The sequence below is a fragment of the Sphaeramia orbicularis genome, chromosome 18, assembly GCF_902148855.1.
Source record: "Sphaeramia orbicularis chromosome 18, fSphaOr1.1, whole genome shotgun sequence".
NCBI classification, from domain to species: Eukaryota; Metazoa; Chordata; class Actinopteri; order Kurtiformes; family Apogonidae; genus Sphaeramia; species Sphaeramia orbicularis.
The window spans coordinates 26,829,063-26,851,394 of record NC_043974.1 but is presented as its reverse complement, the minus strand read 5'-3'; the positions used below and the strand labels follow the sequence as shown (position 1 = coordinate 26,851,394).

The 22,332-nt window shown below is 34.5% G+C and overlaps 1 protein-coding gene across 1 annotated transcript; it reads left to right on the top strand.

Annotated features, from left to right (window-relative positions):
• Positions 1-2,550: 2,550 nt before the first annotated feature.
• LOC115438318 (lysine-rich arabinogalactan protein 18-like) lies at positions 2,551-21,236 on the top strand. Its single transcript, XM_030161885.1, has 13 exons — positions 2,551-2,815; positions 9,475-9,522; positions 9,663-9,767; positions 11,211-11,327; positions 11,480-11,584; positions 11,668-11,700; positions 12,205-12,225; positions 16,020-16,058; positions 16,140-16,181; positions 16,435-16,533; positions 17,913-17,937; positions 18,140-18,222; positions 20,613-21,236. The coding sequence occupies exons 1-13, from the start codon at positions 2,755-2,757 to the stop codon at positions 20,624-20,626; spliced, it is 792 nt and encodes a 263-aa protein (XP_030017745.1). The 5' UTR covers positions 2,551-2,754; the 3' UTR covers positions 20,627-21,236.
• Positions 21,237-22,332: the final 1,096 nt, after the last annotated feature.

Sequence of the window (22,332 nt, the reverse complement as noted above, 5' to 3'; positions counted from 1 at the left end):
TTGTAGACCGGTGTAATGGGCAGAATTTAAAATGTCTATAAAAAACATCAATTTTGTTTCAATTTACTTCAAACTTGGCACATACATAGAGGCAATGGATATGCTGACATCACCACACACATAGACATGATGACATCAGCTGGATCGATGCCAAAATAAGCTACAATACGTGCGAGGGGCGGGGTTTGTTGTGCCTGACACCACTTGTGTTTTGAAGGTTTTGCAGATGACACTAGGAGTCAATCTGTAATGTATGCACGTAGTCCTCGTAGTTCCTGGTTTGTTTGTTTTTCTTTGTTTTTTTCACATTAACAGTTATTTCCCAGACCTACTTTTTTGGATCTGAATAAAGCATAGGTGACAAACATGTGGCCCGGGGGCCAAATCTGGCCCGCCAAACGTTCTATTCCGGCCCTCAGGATGAAAGTGCAAAAATGAACCTGAACAGTCCAGGTTGTCCAAATCATTTTGGTTCAGGTTCCACATACAGACTAATGTGATCTCCAGTAAAAATAACAACACAATAAACCATAAATAATGACAACTTCAAATTTTCTTTGTGAAAAATAATGTGGAAAAAATTTAAGTGAAAAAAATAACGTTACACTGTGAAAATATTTATATTCACAAAACTATTCTTTCACAATAAAATGCAAATACATAAATTAAAACAAAGATGAACAACCTGAAATGTGCAATTTGAACAATATTCTGCCTGTTACTAAATGTTTGGTGCATTTATGGATCCACTGTGATCTGTAGTTGTGTTAATAATAAGAGATGGAATATTGTAGAAATTGTTCAAATTTTAGTTCCAAACTCTAAAATTTTAACAATATTCTGCCGGTTACCAAATGTTTATGTAACATTGTGTGTAAATGTATATGTATAAATAATAAGTCGAGGCATAATATTGTTAAAATGCATTAATTTTTCAAGTGAAATTTCAGTTTTTTCATGTTATTCACATCTTTTTTGTAAACTGTAAATATTTTCATAATTTAATTTGGGGGTTTTTTTGTACTAAAACAAAAAGAAAAACTTGGATTTGTCATTATTTATAGGTTATTAAGTCATTATTTTACTAGTCTGGCCCATTTGAGATCAAATTGGGCTGAATATGGCTCCTGAACCAAAATGAGTTTGACACCTCTGGAATAAAGCATTTGAAAAGTCAAATTATGTCCTCCCAAAGAATGAATGCAATTTCTGCCACAAGACACCGCTCAATCAAAACAATAAGACACAGTAAAACACAATGCCAAGAACAAGAGGAGGATCATGGGAGTTATTCTTTTACTACAATTGTTGATGCCTGATATAGTTCAGGCAACAGTGATGTTTACACACAAGGTGATGTACTAGAGCTTTTAGTTTCATTACATTTAGTAATGTATATATAGACAAAGACGTAGTTAAAGATGAACTTTTTAATCCCCAGTGGTGTTTACAGGACATTACACTGAATAAAATTACACATTTCTTTGAACTGGAACATGGAAGGTATTGGAAATATTTGATGTCTTTTGACTTTTTTTTTTTTTTTTTCATTTTATTTGCTTCAATGCAGAAATGTAGCATATTATCACTTTAATCTAAAATTAGGTGTACCTCAAGGTTCAATTTTAGGACCACTATTTTTATGCATCACTCAATTATTTACTTTGTCGAAATATTTTTTAGTGTAAGAAAAATTTATTTTCAAATATTTATAGAAATTACCTGAAAATCAAGGACGTATGGAGAGTTGTTTCTAGGTGTTGTTGCCCGCTAGGTTCATTATTGATTAATTGGTTTGAGTATTTCTTTAAGAAGGGAGTTAAGATCGTAAACATTGCAGTATAGCTGAGAAATTTTTCATCAGTAATTTAGCTGTTTTAGAGTAATTTTAGAACAAATTCATGGGTTTTTTTGTTATTTTTGTTCCTATTTACTGATATTGTTAATCATTTTGTTTATTTTTGTTCATTTTAACGATTCTTTTGTTCATTTTGTTGATAATTTTGCTCCTTTTTTGGGTGATTTTCTACTATGACTAACTACTAGGTAGTATTTTTGTGCCGGGGGGGGGGGGGGGTTCTTGATGTGATTTCTTACTCAACTTTATGATTCTTTTTTATTTTCAAAAATCAGAATCCTAAGTAGTGTTTTCTAATCAATATACCATTTATATCATTTTTGAATCACGCTGTTCATCATTTTCCATCATTTTCTTCTTGATTAACTGAGAAAATATTTGACAACAATGAAACAAATCATTAGTTGCAACCCCAGTAAATCTCCAAGTGTTTGGAGAAACTGTTGTTTTACTGAGGGCCACTTCCAAACAGGATTCCATAGATTAATTATAGACAAAACAGTGAAGTGAACGCCGGCTGCTAAAGTCGTACTGTTGTTCAGAGTGATCATATTGTCTCTGGAACATCCCAGTCTCCTCCCAACTGGTCAAACAGTGTCACAGCAGGAAAAAATAAATAATGGGAGTTGACGACGCGTTCCGATACATTCCACTAAACTGAAGTCTGAGTCTGAAGGTCCGCACTCTCAAACCTCAAACCTTGTGCTGGTCTCGGCCTCAGCCTCCCGCTTACGTCAGGAAGGGAAGCCAGTGTATTTCCTCCCCTTCTTTATCTAAAGGAAGTCCTAAAATAAGCATCAGCAGCCGAATGCTAGAGCTCTGGACACCTTTTCCACTCGGCCACTCAGTTGGAGTCTGAGGGAGAAGTCAGAGGGGTTCACGGCTGCAGGATCAACATGAAGACCATCAGGGTTCTAGTCCTCCTTCTGCTGGCGTCCGTCCATGTCTTCACACCAGGTAGGAGAACTGTCCAATCAGGATACAGGCTTTATGAGGCTTCACTGAGTTAGAGCTGATGATGAGGTTATCCAAGTATAAAGGGCTGGAGATGAAGATGGATTAAAAAAAAAAAAAAGTGAAACAAATCTTACATCTTGAAACGTCTCTGTAATCACATTTTATTAGACTGATTGGCTCTTTTGTGTAGATCAGGGGTGACAAAACCAGCCCACCAAAGGTTCCAATCTGGAGACGTCAAGGGTGTGAAACTCAGTTCAGTTCAGGGTCACATACAGAGCATCTGAACTCCAGTGGGTCAGACAGTAAAACACACAGACAATAACCTATAGATCATGACAACTCCAAATCCCTCATTCCAATTTTTATTTTTTTACAATATTATTTCTGTTACTAAATATTTTTGGGCCTTTGTAGATCCACTGCGATCTGTAATGCAGATGTAAATGTTAATTTGAGGTATAATATCATTAAAATTGCACTTATTTCAGGTTGTTCATGGCTTGTTCAGGTTATTCATATTTTTTGTGACAGAAAATTATTATTATTATTTTTTTAAATATTATTTCTGTGATTAAATATTTTTGGGCCTTTGTAGATCCACTGCAATTTGTAATGCAGATGCAAATGTTAATTTTAGGCCTAATATCGTTAAAATTGCACTTATTTCAGATTGTTCATGGCTTGTTCAGGTTATTCATATTTTTTGTGAAAGAAAATTCCATTTTTTTAATTTTTAATATCATTTCTGTGACTAAATATTTTTGGGCCTTTGTAGATCTATTGCAATCTATAATACAGATGTATATGTTAATTTTAGGAATAATATCATTAAAATTGCACTTATTTCAGGTTGTTCATGGCTTGTTCAGGTTATTCATATTTTTTTTGTGAAAGAACAATTTGCAAACAGAAACATTTTCATCATTTAATTTGACTTTTTTGCCCTAAAACAAAGAGAAAAATGTTATGTTGTGGTTATTCATAGGTTATTTTGCTATTATTTTACTGATACTGATCTGCAGTATGTGGCCCCTGAACTAAAATGAGTTTGACATTCCTGCCTTAGATCATTATTATTTATTGTTGTTGCAGTTGGAAGTGATTGTTTTGTATGTCATGTCACATAAGTTGTGTTTTAGTATGTGCACACAACAATTACAGTTGTAAAAAGACAATTGCAGTGCATTTTTTATCCAGGCTGAGATGATAAATGACATGTGTGCGTGCTGCCTTCTACAAGACAAAGCATGTTTGCCACTATTGTCAGACGTGGAAATTCTATTTTCATTCCACACAAATCAAAACGTGAGCAGTGAAAAACTTATCTGACAGGAGTTGCCAGTGAGTGAGCGTCCCCTGCTTTGAGGAAAGGGAAAAAGAGGGCGGCTCTAGATTTGTTTGTTTTCCTTGTGCGGAGCTAAATAACTTTTAACTGTTCTGCACTGGCTGATAGGGGATCTAACAGCAGATAAACCAGTGGGAACCAAACTGCCCCCCTCCCTCATAGAGACAACAGATCATTGTCCTGAGACTGAAACGTCCCATCTGACAACAAATCTGCTTCCAGCATTTTAGCAGTAAACATCTGGAGGAAACACCCTCGCCCTCGCTACTGTTCACACAGCAGAGACAGATTCAATTTTATGGGCTCCATAGTGCATAAAAAACAATCACATGAAGATAATTATCTTCTCTTATGCAGGGTCTGGAGTTGGTGGTGGTTTTAAGACGACCACAAATGGGAGATTTGATCGTGACGGAGTTAAATGCAAACACTGAAACTGGCCTTAAAGGACTTGAGGCTTGACTTGGACTCATCAATTTAGTCTCAACCCATGACTTGACTTGAGATTTGTTAAAAAAAAAAAAAATTGATTACATTCCTCTCAAATAGGGTTTGACAATACGTTGAATTAACTAGGGGTGTAAGAAAATATCGGTTCTGCAATTTATCGTGACATTAAAAAGTCCTGTATCGATATTTTTAGGTATTTATTCAAATGCAGATATTGTGGAGGTTCATTTTTGTTTTTTTGTTTTCTTTTATTTATTCTTAGTTAACACTCTTTTATTAAATAATGTTAGTTCCTTTGTTGGGATTCCACACAAATAATGTTCTGATGTTAGTTCTGAACTAATAGAGTATGAACATTTGAACAGGATCTTAAACTGTAATGTCTGTAAAACACAGGAACATTTTGTGATATAGCATTAGATCCTGTTCTGATCAAACAAAAATGTGTTCAGTATTTTTGCAGATTTATGGTGTAATTAAATTCTTTAAGGAAAAAATTATTTAACAAAAAAGAAACAAACAAAAAATTGCCTTTTTAACAGTATCATGATATATCGGGATATATCGTATCATGATCCTGGTATTGTGATTTGTATCGTATCGCCAAATTCTTCCCAATACGCAGCCCTAGAATTAACCAACCAGCAACCAAAACATCTACAGATTTAAAATGTTTAGTAACTTTTGAGCACTAGTCTTGCAAATACTTTAAAATAATTCTGATCACCTTTGCATTCTCATCATTTTTTCCCTATTTTAACACTAACTTTCAATTTACTTTAAACTTAATAAACATCTTCCAGATCAGTAAGTTAAATACAGGAAAATAAATGATTTTCCCTGAAAATACAAAATCCAGAGGATAGTATTATGATCAATAATGATAAATCCCTCAACAAAGGTTAACATTTGAGGGAAAAATGCATTTGGATGTCAGAATAAAAATAATTCTATGTCTTTAAAAGAGTTAATTCAACTATTGTAAACTTTTCTATCTGAAAATCATGAAAACTGTCCAGTATTGCCTTGAGATTTTTTTACTCTCAGTAAAAAGTCTAAATGTAAACTGTGGTAATATATGCATCATTATTGTCGGAACATTTCTCCAGTATCTCCAAAACAGTAGCGCTCAATTTTATTTTAATTAATTTGTATTTTTTGTCATGGAATGCATACTTGACAATCATTCAAATGCTGCTTTTCTGTTACTGATGTGTAAATATAGTACATTTTATTTGAGTTCATATTGACAAAAACAAAAAAACAAAAAAAAACCCACATTAAAATCCCAAGTCTTCCACAATCATTGACTGTATATAAAGAGTTGAGAAACCCTTATTAACATTAGTGTGTGGTTTGTGAAGTGTTGAAGGAACAGGATGTTAGTTTCCCTTCTGACTTTATGGGTTTATGGAAACACGAGGGTGGAGTAAGAGGTGAAACACACACCAAAACCACCAACCACATCCATTAACAGCTGAATAATTAATAGTAGTAAGTATTTGAAGCTCCTTAATAAATGTTTACACTTAGTTTTGTTTCATTACAGTAATATTAGACATATTATGGCTACCAAAGCTAATTAGCTGGCTAGCTGAAAGACTATAGAATTCACTACATATTAATGCTAACATAAGCTAATGCAGCTAATTTATGCTAATTGTTGTAATTAAGTAACGTTAAACTTCATGGCGGAATCTTATGATGGTTTTGTTTGTTTAACTCCTTAAACACAACTACATGAGTGAGAATTTATTGAACAAGTTTTAGTCAGTAAAGTAGAGCTTCAAATGTCTGACTTAGCAGCTAAGCTAATGCTAGCTGTCAGTCAAATCCAACACAGATTCACCCGTCAATCAAAGCTGCCACGCCTTTAATGATGCAGAACCTTTTGGCCTTTTGTAATCGAAACATGTGAGTTAAAAACTTAAAAACTCTTCTACAGTTGTCACAGAAGGAGAGATGAACTTTACAGACCCAGGCTTTTTGTACCAGGCTGTAAACACTGTAAACATTTGTGGTGTATAGTAGGGTGGTCCAATAATCCTGGTAAAAAAGAAAGTTTCAGATAACCTCAATTAGAACCCTGCATTAGGTTCTGGCATTCAAAAGATGATTTAGGAAAAAATTTGGAAGAAAAAGGAGATGTTTTAGAGGTTGCACAAATTGCTGGAAGTTTCCTGGAAATTGATTAATTTTGCATTTTCAGCATAGCCGAGCTGACCTGTAAGAGAAGCAGCAGTTCTATCAAAACCAAAGTTTGAGTGATTCATCTAGACATGTATGTATGAAGTAAGGCCGCCGACATCTGTGGTACTGGAGTGAAGAATTGGTTGTCCTGGCATTCTTGGACTCCAGTGTGACACCAGAGCAGAAGCAGCTCATGGTTCACAACATGATGGAAAATGAAGGTTCTTTCGGTTTCACTAAAGCGTTGGGATGCTCTTAATCCATCAGATTATGAAGGGAAGCAGATCAGGGATTTTGTCACCACCAGCACCATGCGTTTCTTTGAAACTTTGGATCTGCCACAAACATTCTTCAGAATTCCACCAGAGGTCTGGGCTGATGATGCAGACTTTCAGAAGGCTGCTGAAATTGTACATTCCAGAAAAGTTGTCAGAGATGTTGCTGACAGAGGGGTGGAGCTTATTCAAGACTTCAACTGTAGCCGAACAAAAAATTAAGATCACAAACAGTACTGGCTCCAAGTTGTCAAAGAATACAGGAAGATTTTTTGTAATTTCAATAAAGCAACAGTGGTTGCTGGACTTCCTAAGTAAAATTTTTATGCGAGTTGCAGTTTGATTTTGAGAATAAAATTACAAATTATTCAAATATGCCTTATTCATTTGGCTAGTTATGTTATAGTATATAGAGCAATCGTCATGTGTCTTGTGCAACCTCTAAATATTAATTCATTTGCATAAAATTTGGACCGAAGTAATTTGGCCAGATATGGAACCAAATGCAGGGTTCTAATCCAGAGAATCTTGAAAAAAATATATTTTTGGACCACCCTAGTGTATAGTTGGACATTTGAACATGGGAGTCTATGGGGATTGACTCACTGAACTCATTGACGTCACTCTTCAGCCCTGGAGGCTGATGCTTGTCCATCTCATTGAAAAAACAGAGTCTGACATTACTGGAAGTACTTGAGATATGCTTCAAAAGACTCAGATCCTTACTTGATCTAATTCAGTGTCTTACAGGATTTGTAGACTGACTAGGACTTACTCGATGTTAAACTTGAGTCCTGATTTAGGCTTTTCCAAATGCATGACCTGTTTTGTTATATCAGACTTGAGTTATTTGAATTTACTTTACTCTTGAGCCTTGACTTCAACTTACCTCAACTGGTTTCCTGGACGTGTGAATTGACATGAAACTTGTCTTATGATAACTGACACAGACACACTTCAAATAATACTCAGGAATTAAACTGGACGTGCATATCGAATTTTATTTTTTTAATGGAATGTACCCAAGTAGACATAGCTGCATGTGCACTTCAGCCCTTAAATAAGTGTGAAATATGTTGAATGGGTCACAGCTGACAGCAGTGAAGACAGGAAACGTGGCAACGCAGGTCAGAGGACAACAATAGTGAGTCTGGGACAGGATGCACCTTCACACTGTAGCAGAGGATATCCACCTAAACACTCCACAAACTCCACTATTTTGGCTTCCTATCCTCTGTCTGACAGTCTGAGTCAGGACACGCCTTTGTCTCAGACGTTGGCCTTTCAAGCTGTGCCAAACAGGAATGATGCAAACATGCAACTATGATCCCAAAATGGGGGGAAGATAAGATAAACCGATGCTGGTGTTTTTGTCATGGGCTTGACTTAAATTCCTTTGGTGATCACATCAGCTTTAAATCTGTGTGTTAAAGTAAATATGACAGTAACTATGGGCAGATTATTGTACACGGACTTGTTACTTGTGATGTGGATGAGGTAAAAGCATCAAATTTAACTCTTAAAGCCCTAGTATTATTTGTGTGGTGATAAATCACTTAATTTTACATAAGTGATTTATCACAATTTCTTATTATACACGCTGAATATTTCAGTGAAAATCATATATTTTCCTGTATTTGACTTACTAGATCTGTATGAGTAAATTCAACTGTTATATCAAAACACAGAAAACCAAAGAAAAAGTGGCTTTTTCAAAAAATATAATGAGCTGAATGTGAAAAAAATTATCTGTAACCAGTGTCATTTGTCAAACTCCATGGGTTTGGCTGGTGAATAAATGTTGCGAGTGACAGTGTTTCCATGGTCACTACAGAGCCTCTGAATGACTAAATGAGTCATATCTGATGACCATGAAAAGCTATTTTGACTGTTTTAGAATACATCGGATTTTGCCTTTGTATACCACATGTAAAATATTCACCATACCCAGGCTTAACCTGCTTTATTAACATAGTGGGCCAAAAACATTCCAATCCAAATTGAAAAAATACACTATTTGTTACAATAAAAACCACAAACATGCTCATTGAAACACTTTGGAAATTGAAAAAGACAGGTTGCAAATATGAATATGTAAATATAGAATTGAATATAATTGTACTGTATTTTATTTTGTTGTATTTTTTCATTGTTCTGTTTCTTAGTAATATCTATATTTATTTATTGCAAATATGTACAGCACTTTGGCCAACCTTGCTGTTATTTTAAAGTGCTTTATAAATAAAATTGGATTGGATTGTACTGTCAAATTAAAGCCATATCTCTGGTTTTACATAGTCTATCGAATTCTATGTTGTTTTCAGTGTCATGTGATGAACCCTGGAGGGTTGATACTGCTGTATAACATTAAACTTAAATTATGTCCTGCTTCACAGTTTCATCAGATGAAACGACTCCCGCCCTAACAGGAGCTACAGTGCCAAGTAAGTTCAGCACCGAATGGAACTAAAACTGCATCTGTTTTCTATGCAGTGATAAGTTAGATTCATTATTGAATGGCATTAGTTGATCTTATTCACCCAGATGTTTTTTTTTTTTTTTTTTTTTTTTTTTTATACATAAGCAACACAGGGAAATGCAATTCCAGCCACAACTGTAGCTCAACCTATGGTGCCTGAAACTCCTACTCCCACCAGCCAAGTCAGCACCAACAAAGTCACTGACACCGGTGAGTGAAAACCTACAAGAACTGGGTGTTCCTCCATAAACAGACTGCAGTTAACCCTTTTAAAACAGTTGTGTCACCAGTGCCACATTTTGCATTTGCTACCATAACTCATTAACTGTTTGCGTTATCGAAAAAATTCAAATGGAATCTGAAAGCTGAGAATCTCTAAGAATCTTTGAGCTTTATTGACTGTATTGGTATATAACACATTCTGGAAGAGGCCTCCATTGCCTGTGGGGGAAGGGTGGAAGTGGGCAGAGCAGACAGCAGCAGGTGTGGTCAATGAGAGACACTTATTACCCCGCCCCCAAAGGGGAGGCAAGGGGTATTGTTTTTAGTTCGGTTTGTTTGTTTGTGTGTTTGTTAACACTCTAAAAGCAAAACTATTGGTTGAATTCAGACCAAATTGGGTTTATGGATTGCCAGTGACCCAGAATAGATGTGGTTACATTTTGGAAAAAGTAGGTCAAAGTTCAATTTTTTTTAATGAATTTTTATGAATTTTTTCAATCTTATCCTATAATGGGCAAAATTTCAAATGTCTATAATAACATAAATTTTGTTTCAATTCACTTCAAGCTTATATATACTTATACATATATAGAAGCAATTGATATGCTGACATCAGCACATGCATAGACATGATGGCATCAGCTGCATCGATGCCAAAGTAAGCTAATGTGTGAGGGGCGGGGTTTGTTGTGCCTGGCACCACTTGTTAGTTTTAATAGCGCTTTAGCAAGGTTTTAGCTGCGTTTTAGTGGCGAATTCTTGTAAATAACTGAATATAATTGTGATAGTGATGTTTTGGACTGTTCTACTAGTGTGTTTTGCAGTGTTTTTGTGGACTTAAGCTATTTTTGGGGGGGGGTTTGTTTTGTTTTTCACTCTTTTTATCTGTATTTTCCACTTTCTATAGTTGTCTTTTAGATGTAAATATTATATAAATGTGTATATATAGCTATATAGCTAGCAGGATAGAAAGAGATGCACTATCTGCGAAAAAAAAAGCAGATCATGGATGTTTTTCTCTGTGAAATGACGGGCTATCACACAGGCTAAAAATGACTAGAAATACCTAAAAATAAGAAGCTGAAACATGGACACAAAATGATCAAGACAAACAAAAATGTTTGAGCAAATGTGAAATAGTTGAAAGTTTATTTCTGTAATCTCATAAAATTTCATAATGAACATGTACAGTTGTTTTTCATAATATATATGATTTTAAAAAGTCAAGTCTTCAGATACTTTTTTTATACTTTATTTTTGACAGATTTTACATTTTTTCTTACAGACGATAAAACGAAAATGCAAAGACGCAAGAAGAGCTTCAATTCTGATACTTTTATTGCAAAAACAATGCAAAGAAATCCCAGCCTGTTATAATGGTAGTTTTAAAATGGTTAAAGATTGTTATCTGTTTCACACGTTTCCCCTCAGGAAAGACTGAGCCTCCATCACCAACAACTGTGAAGACACCTGTTTCTACTCCATCGATAACACCACCGCAGCAGGTCATTCTCACTACAGCTGCAGGCGACCAGAAAAGCCATGGAAGTAAGGCTTTATGATACGATAAACATGCTTGGATTTTTGGAATTAAGCCTCACATCCTGTCAGAAGACAAGCAGAAAGAAAAAGTTTAGGTAAAACCCACCGCCCCCTCTCTCCTCATATCAACCTTTTTTGTCATTGTTTTTCTCTATTAGCGACTAAAACTGTAACTGTGCTGCAACCAAGAGGTCCTCGTCCTACAAGTTCGCCTACAAACAATACTGAGACGATAAGTGACAAAGAAACAAAGAAAACCCAAGGTAAAAAATAGGGGGTTTTGTTGTTTGGGTTTTTTTATATGTATATATTTAGTGAAAAAACTTTTGTCTTTTGTTTGGAACAGATGTCAGCCCTGCGATGTCCAAACCAGACAAAAGTATGTACCAAAAACTACACTTCACGTAACATACAGTACTGTGTGAAAGTCCTCATCCAACATTAGGTTTGTTGGTTTAGTGAAGATCTAATGACCTCACATATGCATTTCTCAGTCTCTGTATTAAGAGAAAATCTGGATATATGGGAAGTAAAAACGAGGTTAATGGAAACAACAGTTTTTTTGTTCAGACAATATGAGATTCATTACGTTAATTGTCAGATATTTTATACCAGGTTTTATTCAACACATCAGATGGTTCTAATTGTTTGTGCTGCCTCTTGCCATGTTGTCTCTAACTCATCAGTTTAACCTTTACAACCCATTTAGTTCAGTTTATTGTGTGTCTTTTAAAGCTGTGCATGTATTTCCTGATATAAATATGTCTTCTCATTTCAACCCTGCAAAAACAACAAACCTAGAGGTGACCTGAGACTACTGTGCTGTAATTAAAAAACATGTTCTCAGAAAGAAAATACAGACATATATATTTATTTCTTGCAGGTACAGCTGCTCCTGTCACAGGTACAGTATATCACTCTCACACTACAGACTTATATATTTCTATGAAGCAATCACTAAGTAAATGTTCTTTTAAAGTAAGTACCTTTAGCCAAGACGCCTCAAACCTAAATACACAGCCTTCAAACTATGTAATATAGGATCTTACATATTAGTCTAGTTTCAATCCAAAGTCAAAATACTAAAAAGGTAAGTTTACAGTAGAACAAAACAAAAAGAAATAGAAAAGGGAAAAAAGCACCTTAAAATAAAATGTAAAATGAGTACGTATAAGTTATATTACATGTGATACATTATTACTTCTATAATAATACTTCTAAGTGCATTGTAAAGTTATATTTAAGGTTATTTACCTTTCAGATTTTGCTCATAAATTTAGCCCTAGTGATGGTGTAGCTAACCTTACTATCTAACAAGATGTCAATTAAAACATCTCAAATTCTTCATTTTTATAGCAGTTTACAAATAGATGGTAAATTACTGATGGTTATTTGCCTTTGATTGTTTACCAGTAGAATATCCAGCAGCTAAAATAAAGTAATAGAGCTAAGGATAGGTGTGTTTTGGTTGCTGTACAGACATAGCTATAATCTGCCGACACTAAATCTAAATAACAGAAAAAACTGTTTTTGGACTAGATTTTCAGATTTATGTTGCATCTTAATGAGACATTGGACTTTTCATTTTTGTTTTTTCAAATCAACTTTTCAGTGGCTTTAAACTGATAATTGACACTTTACAGACCACACCTCCAAGGTGAAATAAACGAGATCACTGAAATTGTGGGTAAAGCATAAAAGAACAAAAGAGAAAAAGTGAAATCCAAACTGTTTCAGAGATTGGTGTCGAACAGAAAAACTTCGACTGTGTATATTAGAGATAAATAAACTATTGGTAGAATTAAGAGATGACACATGGTATGAAATATGTGAAACTCAAGTGACTACATCTAATTCCAGAAACTGGAAAATATTTTGTTGGAAAAAACATAATGAGATTTTTTTAAAACAGCAAAGATCCAAAGGGCTTCACTATCATTACATCAGCTCTGTTTGTGGTTGTGCGGTGAGCAGGATGTGGGTCATTTTTGGCAGTGTACAAAATTATCCCAATATTGGAATAATATCAGTGAAGAATTTGGAAAAATATTGCGATACGAACTACCAAGGACATGTTCTGTGCTATATTTGGGTCATTTAACAGGAAAAGACATTCCAAGTAAGGATAAATATTTAATTAAAATCCTCTTGGTAGCGTCTAAAAAAGCCATCACATGTAAATGGTGTAAAGAGGACCCCCACCTTAAATAACTGGAGAGACATTGTTAGGGACCAAGCAGTAAGGCAACCAGGAGACAGGATTAAAGTTTCAATTGTGGGTTTTTATTCACCCAAAACATGATTACAAATGATAATTTTAACAATTAAGTATAAAAGAGGTCAACGTACCAGAACTGTACTCAAAATAACAACAAAGGCTGAGAACAAGAACTGATGTGTCAAACAAAACTAACAACTAGAAAAGCACTTGGAGAGCACAGACCTCTGCCAAGGCAGATTAGTCCCCCCCCCCCATCACCGCCAAATTTTAATCATTTGTTCCTTTTGCTAGTATCAACATTTCCTGAAAATTTCATTCAAATCCTTTCATAACTTTTTGAGTTATCTTGCTAACAGACAGACGAACAAACAAAAAAAACCCCACCCCCACCCCCTGATCACCACCAAAATTTAATCATTTGTTGCTTGTGCCAGTATCAACATTTCCTGAAAATTTCATTCAAATCCTTTCATAACTTTTTGAGTTATCTTGCTAACAGACAGACGAACAAACAAAAAAAACCCCACCCCCACCCCCTGATCACCACCAAAATTTAATCATTTGTTGCTTGTGCCAGTATCAACATTTCCTGAAAATTTCATGAAAATCCATCCTTAATTTTTTGAGTTATTTTGGTAAAAGACAGACAGACAAACCCTGATGAAAACATAACCTCCGCCGTTACACTTGGCAGAGGTAATAACTGACCAAAACGAGACAAAGGGGGAACATATATAGTGGCTTGGCCAAACCATTAAACAACAAAAAAGGGGAAAACAAAATGGATACTAACTATTAGTTAGTTAGTTTAGTTTATTTCAAATATGCAACAAGACAAAGTAATCTTACTTAGTCCTTAGAAACAAAACAGGTAGTAAGAAGTCATGGAAGAAAACAAAAAAAACAAAACTTATACACATACAGGGTGGGGAAGCAAAATTTACAATGAACATTTCGTTGTTTTTTCTCAGCAGGCACTACATCAATTTTTTTGAAACCAAACATATATTGATGTCATAATCATACCTAACACTATTATCCATACCTTTTCAGAAACTTTTGCCCATATGAGTAATCAGGAAAGCAAACGTCAAAGAGTGTGTGATTTGCTGAATGCACTCGTCACACCAAAGGAGATTTGAAAAATAGTTGGAGTGTCCATAAAGACTGTTTATAATGGAAAGAAGAGAATGACTATGAGCAAAACTATTACGAGAAAGTCTGGAAGATACTATTAAAGAAGAATGGGAGAAGTTGTCACCCGAATATCTGAGGAACACTTGCGCAAGTTTCAGGAAGCGTGTGAAGGCAGTTATTGAGAAAAAAGGAGGACACATAGAATAAAAACATTTTCTATTATGTCAATTTTCTTGTGGCAAATAAATTCTCATGACTTTCAATAAACTAATTGGTCATACACTGTCTTTCAATCCCTGCCTCAAAATATTGTAAATTTTGCTTCCCCACCCTGTATATGACTATTTGCACATTCGAAAAGGAGTGGGAGGAAGTAGAACTTATTTAATCCCACCCCTTCTCCACACAACAGTCTATCCTTTAGCTTCCTATCAGCGCAATATATAAGAAGTCAAGTCCCTTAGATCTTTTGTAAGTAATTAACCTCACTTATCATCCTCACATACACACCCATATTGACATACCAGAAAAGTAAATAATTACATACATACTTACATAAGTCCTTGAAGGCAACACAAATGAATATATGAATTAATATAACTAAATACAACGGAAGCTTTGGTAACATTAAACCCCCCATGACATCACAGCACATGGTTTCTCCTGATGAGGCGGCTGCAGTATATAATCCTGCTCCACCCTTTTTGCCACACCAGGACGAGGACAGGACACTCCACCACACCCAGTAACTCAAACAAAAGGAACAAAGGATTAACAAAACATAACATAATATAATGGCCACCCTACACTGTTAATATATGTGCATCTATATTACCGGTGTACGATTAAAATAAACAAATACCAAATTAACTAAACCGTGTGGTAAATGACTGATTGAATGTAAATAAAGACCGTGTGCTGATAACCAAAGGTATAGAAATAATGAGATGAAAACTAATGAGGTGATAGTGTTTTTGCAGAGATATTACCATGTGTGGCTGAAGAAATTCACTACATTGAGAGACTTATATCAAAAGACTACAGCAAGCAACATGTGAAGATCGACGGAAAAAGACACTATGATCTAAATGTTTGTGTTGTAAAATCTTAAAATTGAAACATTAAAATATAAGTAAAAAGAAAACTGACACTTTAATCTATACAATGACAATGTTGGCATGTTTGAGTTACTACATCTGCAATGCATCAAATTTTCACGGCTTCATTTTGGACTCTGGCTGCAAAAGTGTCATTAAGTGTATCTTATTACTTGGCTTTAAGTGATTGATTGTTTCACTAAATCGATGATAATATCACTTTATATACTATTCCATTTCCAGAGAAGCCAAAGCTCTCCGGTGAAATCCCTAAAGGTCCTGGTACGTAAGAAATCATACATCTCTCGGAATAATATTCATATACTCAGTGGAAAGATAATTAAAACTATTCTGTTTTTAAAGGTCCACAGTCTGGGAGTGATGAGAAAGTACCGGCCAAATCAGGTAACGTATTGAACTGCACTCCGCTGATCATACCATGAGGATTACTAATGGATCATAGCAATACTTTTTAATAACAGTGGATGTTATTCTAGTTGTATTTCTTTTGATAAGAAGAGGTTGTGTGAATTATACCTGGAAAGGTTCTCATTAGTATGTCTGTGTGGAGGTTTTTAAGGGTCAATAATTGGTTTTATAGTTAAATTAAATGTCAGCTAATTGTATTTTTTTTTTTTTTTTTTTTTTGTACCTGCAGACAAAAGGCTTTGGTGGATTGTATTGCCCATCCTCCTGATTTCATTAGCCGCTCTCATCGTTCTGAAGTTCAAATGCAAGAAGGTTCACGATCACACAGGTACACAGACTGTCTGTCTATTTACATATCATACACTGAAGTAGATTTTCCTATTTGTTTGACTGCACACTGTCTGGATAAATATAGACAGATTATGCATTTCATCATCAAACTCCATTGTTTTCATTTAGAGCTGTGTCCAGTGATGAAAACAACTGTAGTGTTTCTAGCTTTTGTCACTTTCTTTGATGCAAAGTTGTTTCCTACTGGTTCTCATCCCATCCGGTCCCTTTCTGACACTTTGGTTAAAGACCTTACGGTGTTAGTTTTCCAGAGTGACTCACCACTCCCTCTAGTGGTCACATAAATCCCCTGGTCCGTCAATATAAATATACGGTGTTCAATACATTGTTGTGTTTGGCAAAACTTCATAGCTGTTTATTCTAAGCACCAAGGTTATTATCGTTAAGGAAAACTAGCGAAATGACAAAAACTAGAACTGAAAAAATATTTTTGTTAACTGAAATAAATAAAAAACTGTAATTAAAAGAAAAAATGATAACTAACTGAAACTGTTTTGTGTGCTTACAAAACTAACTAAAACGTTTGACAATTATGAATAAAATTCCTTTTGTTTTTGTCTTTGTCAATGTCGGATTGATATGAAATTGATTTATTTTGTTCGAGCAATTTTAGCTCCATATGGTACTTCACGGTCCGTCAGTTCTCGTCACTTGCGGATTAGAGTCGGCTTCTCAATCTACCTGGAAACATGGAGACTAAAGTTGGGAGAAAGCAGCAGAGTCCTGTATGGAATTTACTTGAATACGACAGCAAGGAAGATAAAAGATATGAAAAAACTAAAACCAAGCATTTAGAAAAAAACAAAAACTAATAAAAACTAGCAAACCTGCTCTAAAAACTAATTAAAACTAACTGAATTAGGGAAAAAAAAAGGCAAAACTAAATAAAACTAAACTATAATGAAAAATCCAAAACTATTATAACATTTCTGAACACTCTAATTATAATTTTAGCTTGTTTTTTTTTTATATAATTATTGAAAGTCGAAATACTACAAATGGTCACTTTAATACAAAATGTGAAAAAACAACTTAACATTATTCAACTAAGCGACACATCAATTATATGCAGGAAAGCAGTGACTTTAAAATAAGTATAATAAATTAAACTTTTCCATGTGAAACTCTACACTATAGTATTATACTGTCAGAGGTTTTTTTCTACTCCAATTAGTATAAATTTAACAAATAACCTACATATATTTATTTCAACTTCATTTTTGTAGTAAGTAAATGTTTTTTAATAGTTTTAATTGTTCAGTATTGATTGACCCCAGTGTGTTTTTATAGTGAAAAAGACATTTATTTAGCTTCAGTCTGAATTTATTAACATCTTCTTTTGCTCCTGTTCAACAGAAACCATTGACACCGGGACTGAGAAGTAAGTAGAATAATGTGAACATAAATTTTAATGTTAAATGTGGGCAAAATGCTCTAGTATTCATCTCTGCGCCCATGTACACTTTATATTCTGCTATAGTTTATTGTTTATACTGCTTATCTTCTTCTATTAATACCTCAACAATAAAAAAATAATCTTTGAATCTTCAAATCTTGAATGTTTTCGTGTCCACACCACACAGCGCCTCGTTCCAGAGCAGACCCGAGAGCACCAAAGATGGAGTCATGCTTCTGGGAGTGAAGTCATCGGGCGCAGAAGAAAACGGTGAGCTGCCTTTCCGTCCATTTCCTGCGAGAGTTCCTTCCATGTACCTTCTGTTTGTGCATTCTTCCATCAGTTGGTAAAGCTGTTCCTCCAGACGCATACTCACAATTATTCCAGGGAAGTTGCAGCAGGCTTTTAATATCTCATTGTACTGTACTGGCTTTTGGGCTTTGCCGTACAGCAGAAGGTGTTTCCTGTGATTTGGTGCTCCCCCGCCCTCCAACAAGCAGCAGGGTCTGAAAGATAGGGACTTCCTAACATAAACACTGATTATTTTGCACATTGGCTATTGTACAGCCGCTAAATGTCATTGTGGCCCTGACGTTGCACTCTGAGCTTGTTGTCACGGTGAATGCATACGCACATCCATGGGTACACATGTGTCATACATGTAATTTGTACATTTATACACAAATAACACCACTTCACCTCAAAAAAATAAGTACATCTGGGCACTAAATGTCAAACCTTCCTTCCTTATACAATGGATGACTTGGCAGTGAGTGTTTAAGGGAAATGGAGTCATGCTTTAGGAATTTTGCTGAGGAAGAAAGTGTTTATGTTGTTACAGACGACTGCATTTCTTTGGATTACAGCTTGTTGAATTCTTATCTTAGAGCTAAGTACACTTCATGTACATTGCACAGTCTCCTCACCTCAGTATCCCACGTATAAAACCACAAACATTAACATTAGTTACTCTTCTTATCGAAATAAATAGCATTAATTTAACATTTTAACCATCAGCAGAGCACTATTATAAACTATTATACACATTTAATGTGAAATATGGTTTTTAAGGGATCAGTGCAATAACAGAGTACATGCTTGTGTGTGAGTGATGGGTTTCTGCTTGTTTTTGTTTTTTTTTACCTATTTATTACCCCACCCCTCGAAGGGGAGGCAAGGGGTATTGTTTCTGGTTTGGTTTGTTTGTTAACACTCTAGCAGCGAAACCGTTGGTTGAATTCATACCAAACTGGGTTTATAGATTGTCAGTGACCCAGAATAGATGTCATTACATTTTGGAAAAAGTAGATCAAAGTTTCAATTTTTTATGAATTTTTAAAATCTTTTTTTTTTTTTTTTCACATTTACTAATAATGGGCAAAATTTCAAATGTCTGTAGCAGCAAAACTATTAGTTTAATTCATACCAAATTAGGTTTACACTTTGCCAGTGACCCAGAATAGATGCCATTACATTTTGGGAACAGTAGGTCAAAGTTCAAATTTTTTTTGAATTTTTTAAATCTTCCCATTTACTTATAATGGGCAAAATATGTGTTAGGGGTGGGGCTTGTTGTGCCTGGCACCACTTGTCATAGCTGCTTTTATTTGAATGTTTATAGAACATTTTTTATGTGATGTACAGATTGGATGGCACTTTGAAATCTCGTACTTGTTGCAATGACAACAAGTGGTGCCAGGTACAACAAACCCCGCCCCTCTCTCTGTTTCATCTGTTTATCTGTTTCATCTGTTTATCTGTTTTATCTATTTATCTGATTTTGTTTTGTTTTATTTTGTTTGTCTCATGCCTATACTTTTTACTGCTTCTGCTGTAATGCTTTTAATGTTTTTTGTAAAGCACTTTGAATTGTCTTGTACATAAAATGTGCTACAGAAAGAAACCTGCCTTGCCTTGCCCTCACACGTATTGTAGCTTATTTTGGCATCGATCCAGCTGATGTCATCATGTCTATATTAATCAGTTCCACAGTGGTATTCATTTATTAAAACAAGTAAAAAAAAAAAATCAGAATGAGTTGATTAGAAATGAAAAAAAAAAAAAAGATGGATGCTTTTATTTGACTGATTTCCCTGTACTTTATAATAGAATAGCACAATGTTAGGGAAATGGTGGGTAAACAATTTACCCAAAAAGTGCAGAAATACATATTCCTTTCCTTTTTTGTCAGAGTTATGTGTAACAATTGCCTCTATATATGTGCCAAGTTTGAAGTAAAGTGAAACAAGATTGACGTTTGAAATTTTGGCCATTATGATAAAAAATTTTAACTGTGACCCAAAATGTAATCAGATCTATTCTGGGTCACTGGCAATCTATAAACTCAGTTTGGTATGAATTCAACCAATAGTTTTGCTGCTAAAGTTTTAACAAACAAACAAACCAAACCAAAAACAATACCCCTTGCCTCCCCTTCGTGGGGTGGGGTAATAAAGATATTGTGTTGTATTCAGTTGTATTCTATTGTGTTCTGTTCTATTCTATAAAAGAAAGCTACGAAACAACTGTAAAAACATGATATGAATTGTTGTTTCGGTCCACGATTGGAGGAGGATCACAGAGATGCGATTTTTACCTTTGTGTGGTTTTTACCTTTGTGTGGTTTCATCATCTGCCTGTGTTTGTTCTCTGTGTTTCAGCTGCTGCGAGATAAAAAGAAGGGCATTCGCATGGAGATCAACCAGCAGATGAATCACAGCTGATGTTGCCCACACACTGCTGGTCTGTAGGAACTGTTTATGTGTCTGTTTTCATTGTTTTTTTGTTTTAATTTGTGGTGATTTTTGAAATGAAGCAGTAGGAAAAAGAATCTCCGTACATTTATTTACATGGATAGCATAGCAGAAAAAAAAAAAACATCTGTGGTGAAATATGATACATCATTTTAGCATTCTCTTCAAAATCTTAAATAGCTGTACAGCACATTCACCTCGAATCCAATGCATTTGATGTAATAAATCACTGTTTATTTCAGTTTTTGTTTTGTCCTATTTTTTTGTTGTCTCTGTGATGTTTTTGTTGTGTTGGCATATTTTGTCGGCATATTGATTTTAATTGTTTTATTGTTTTATTTGGTATTTTAGAGAAGTTTGTCCACCATATTTCTTCACTGCAAACATTTATAAGCCACAAATCTCAAAACATTCACCCCTGATTGTCACTAAACTGTACTTAATAAGAAAAATCTGCCATTCTGTTGTTTTTAGTCTAAATATTTTGCAAGAAAAAGCCCCGTTAGATGCAGGAAACTGTATTTAAATACACTGAAACTGACTTGTGGCTTGAATTTGTCCATTTCAACATCAATTAAATCAGTAAAAGTCAGTTTTAACCCTTTCATGCATAGTGGTCACCACAGTGGACAGTTATTCCACAGCTGTTTTCTTGTATATTTGTGGATTTTGTTGTTTTAGTTTCATATCAACCAACACAGTGGATACTCATGCATCATCCCATACACTGACATTGAAAACATTACTGTAACTTTGCTGTTCTAGATAAACCTGATCTAACCTGTTCGATTGTAAATCAATTCCTTGTTATTGTTATTAGACTGTAATTAACTTTTTTTTTTTTTGGCATATTATCTCCATGAAGTGAGTAATGACTAGTATTAGAGTACACTACAAACAAAAAGTTAAGGATATTTCTTCTTCTTTTTTTTTTTTCTTTTTTTTGTAATTTTTTTGGTCATTTTTGCCATTTGTAAAATAAAACTATGTCTGGTCATTAAAAATTTTTTTTCAATTCAATTCACACAAAAAAAGTAAAAAGCGTTGTGCAAAAATCCCAACTGAAAAAAGTAGCCCAAAAATTTAAAATATCCATACCTTTTTATTTGTAGCGTATGTTAAAATGTGAGAAAACATCAAATTAGCAGCATTAAATGTTTTTATTTCATAGTTTTCACACAGTATATCAATAAAATACATGTTTCTTTACTTTAAAAATTCAACGTACATTTTTGCAACTCCATGAAAAAAAAAAAAAAATAAATAAAATAAAATAAAATATATATATATATATATATATATATATATATATATATATATATATATATATATAATCATCTCATTGTTTTTTTAAAATGCCTAAAGAGGAATAAAGAAAAAAGTCTTAATTAATGTTCTCATATACACACTAAGGCGTAATACTTAAAGTGTAAGATGCTGCGTACTTATTTTCCACTAGATGGCACCGAATATCAACACATGACAAGAAAACAGGCTGGTTTCTGTCTCCACTTTCAGAAGCAAGTGTTTATTGCAGAAGGGTTTCATGAATGTGTTTACAGCGGAGTGAGATATTGGCAGATGGTGTAAAAATCACTCTCTGTTTGACCTAGAACACAACATTCAT

Bases quoted from the DNA above. Each gene is read 5' to 3' on its own strand.
- LOC115438318 (XM_030161885.1), top strand. From the start codon at position 2,755: ATGAAGACCATCAGGGTTCTAGTCCTCCTTCTGCTGGCGTCCGTCCAT. The intron at 11,585-11,667 runs GTAAAAAATAGG...TGTTTGGAACAG, and splicing joins AGAAACAAAGAAAACCCAAG to ATGTCAGCCCTGCGATGTCC. The intron at 16,182-16,434 runs GTAACGTATTGA...TTGTACCTGCAG, and splicing joins GAAAGTACCGGCCAAATCAG to ACAAAAGGCTTTGGTGGATT.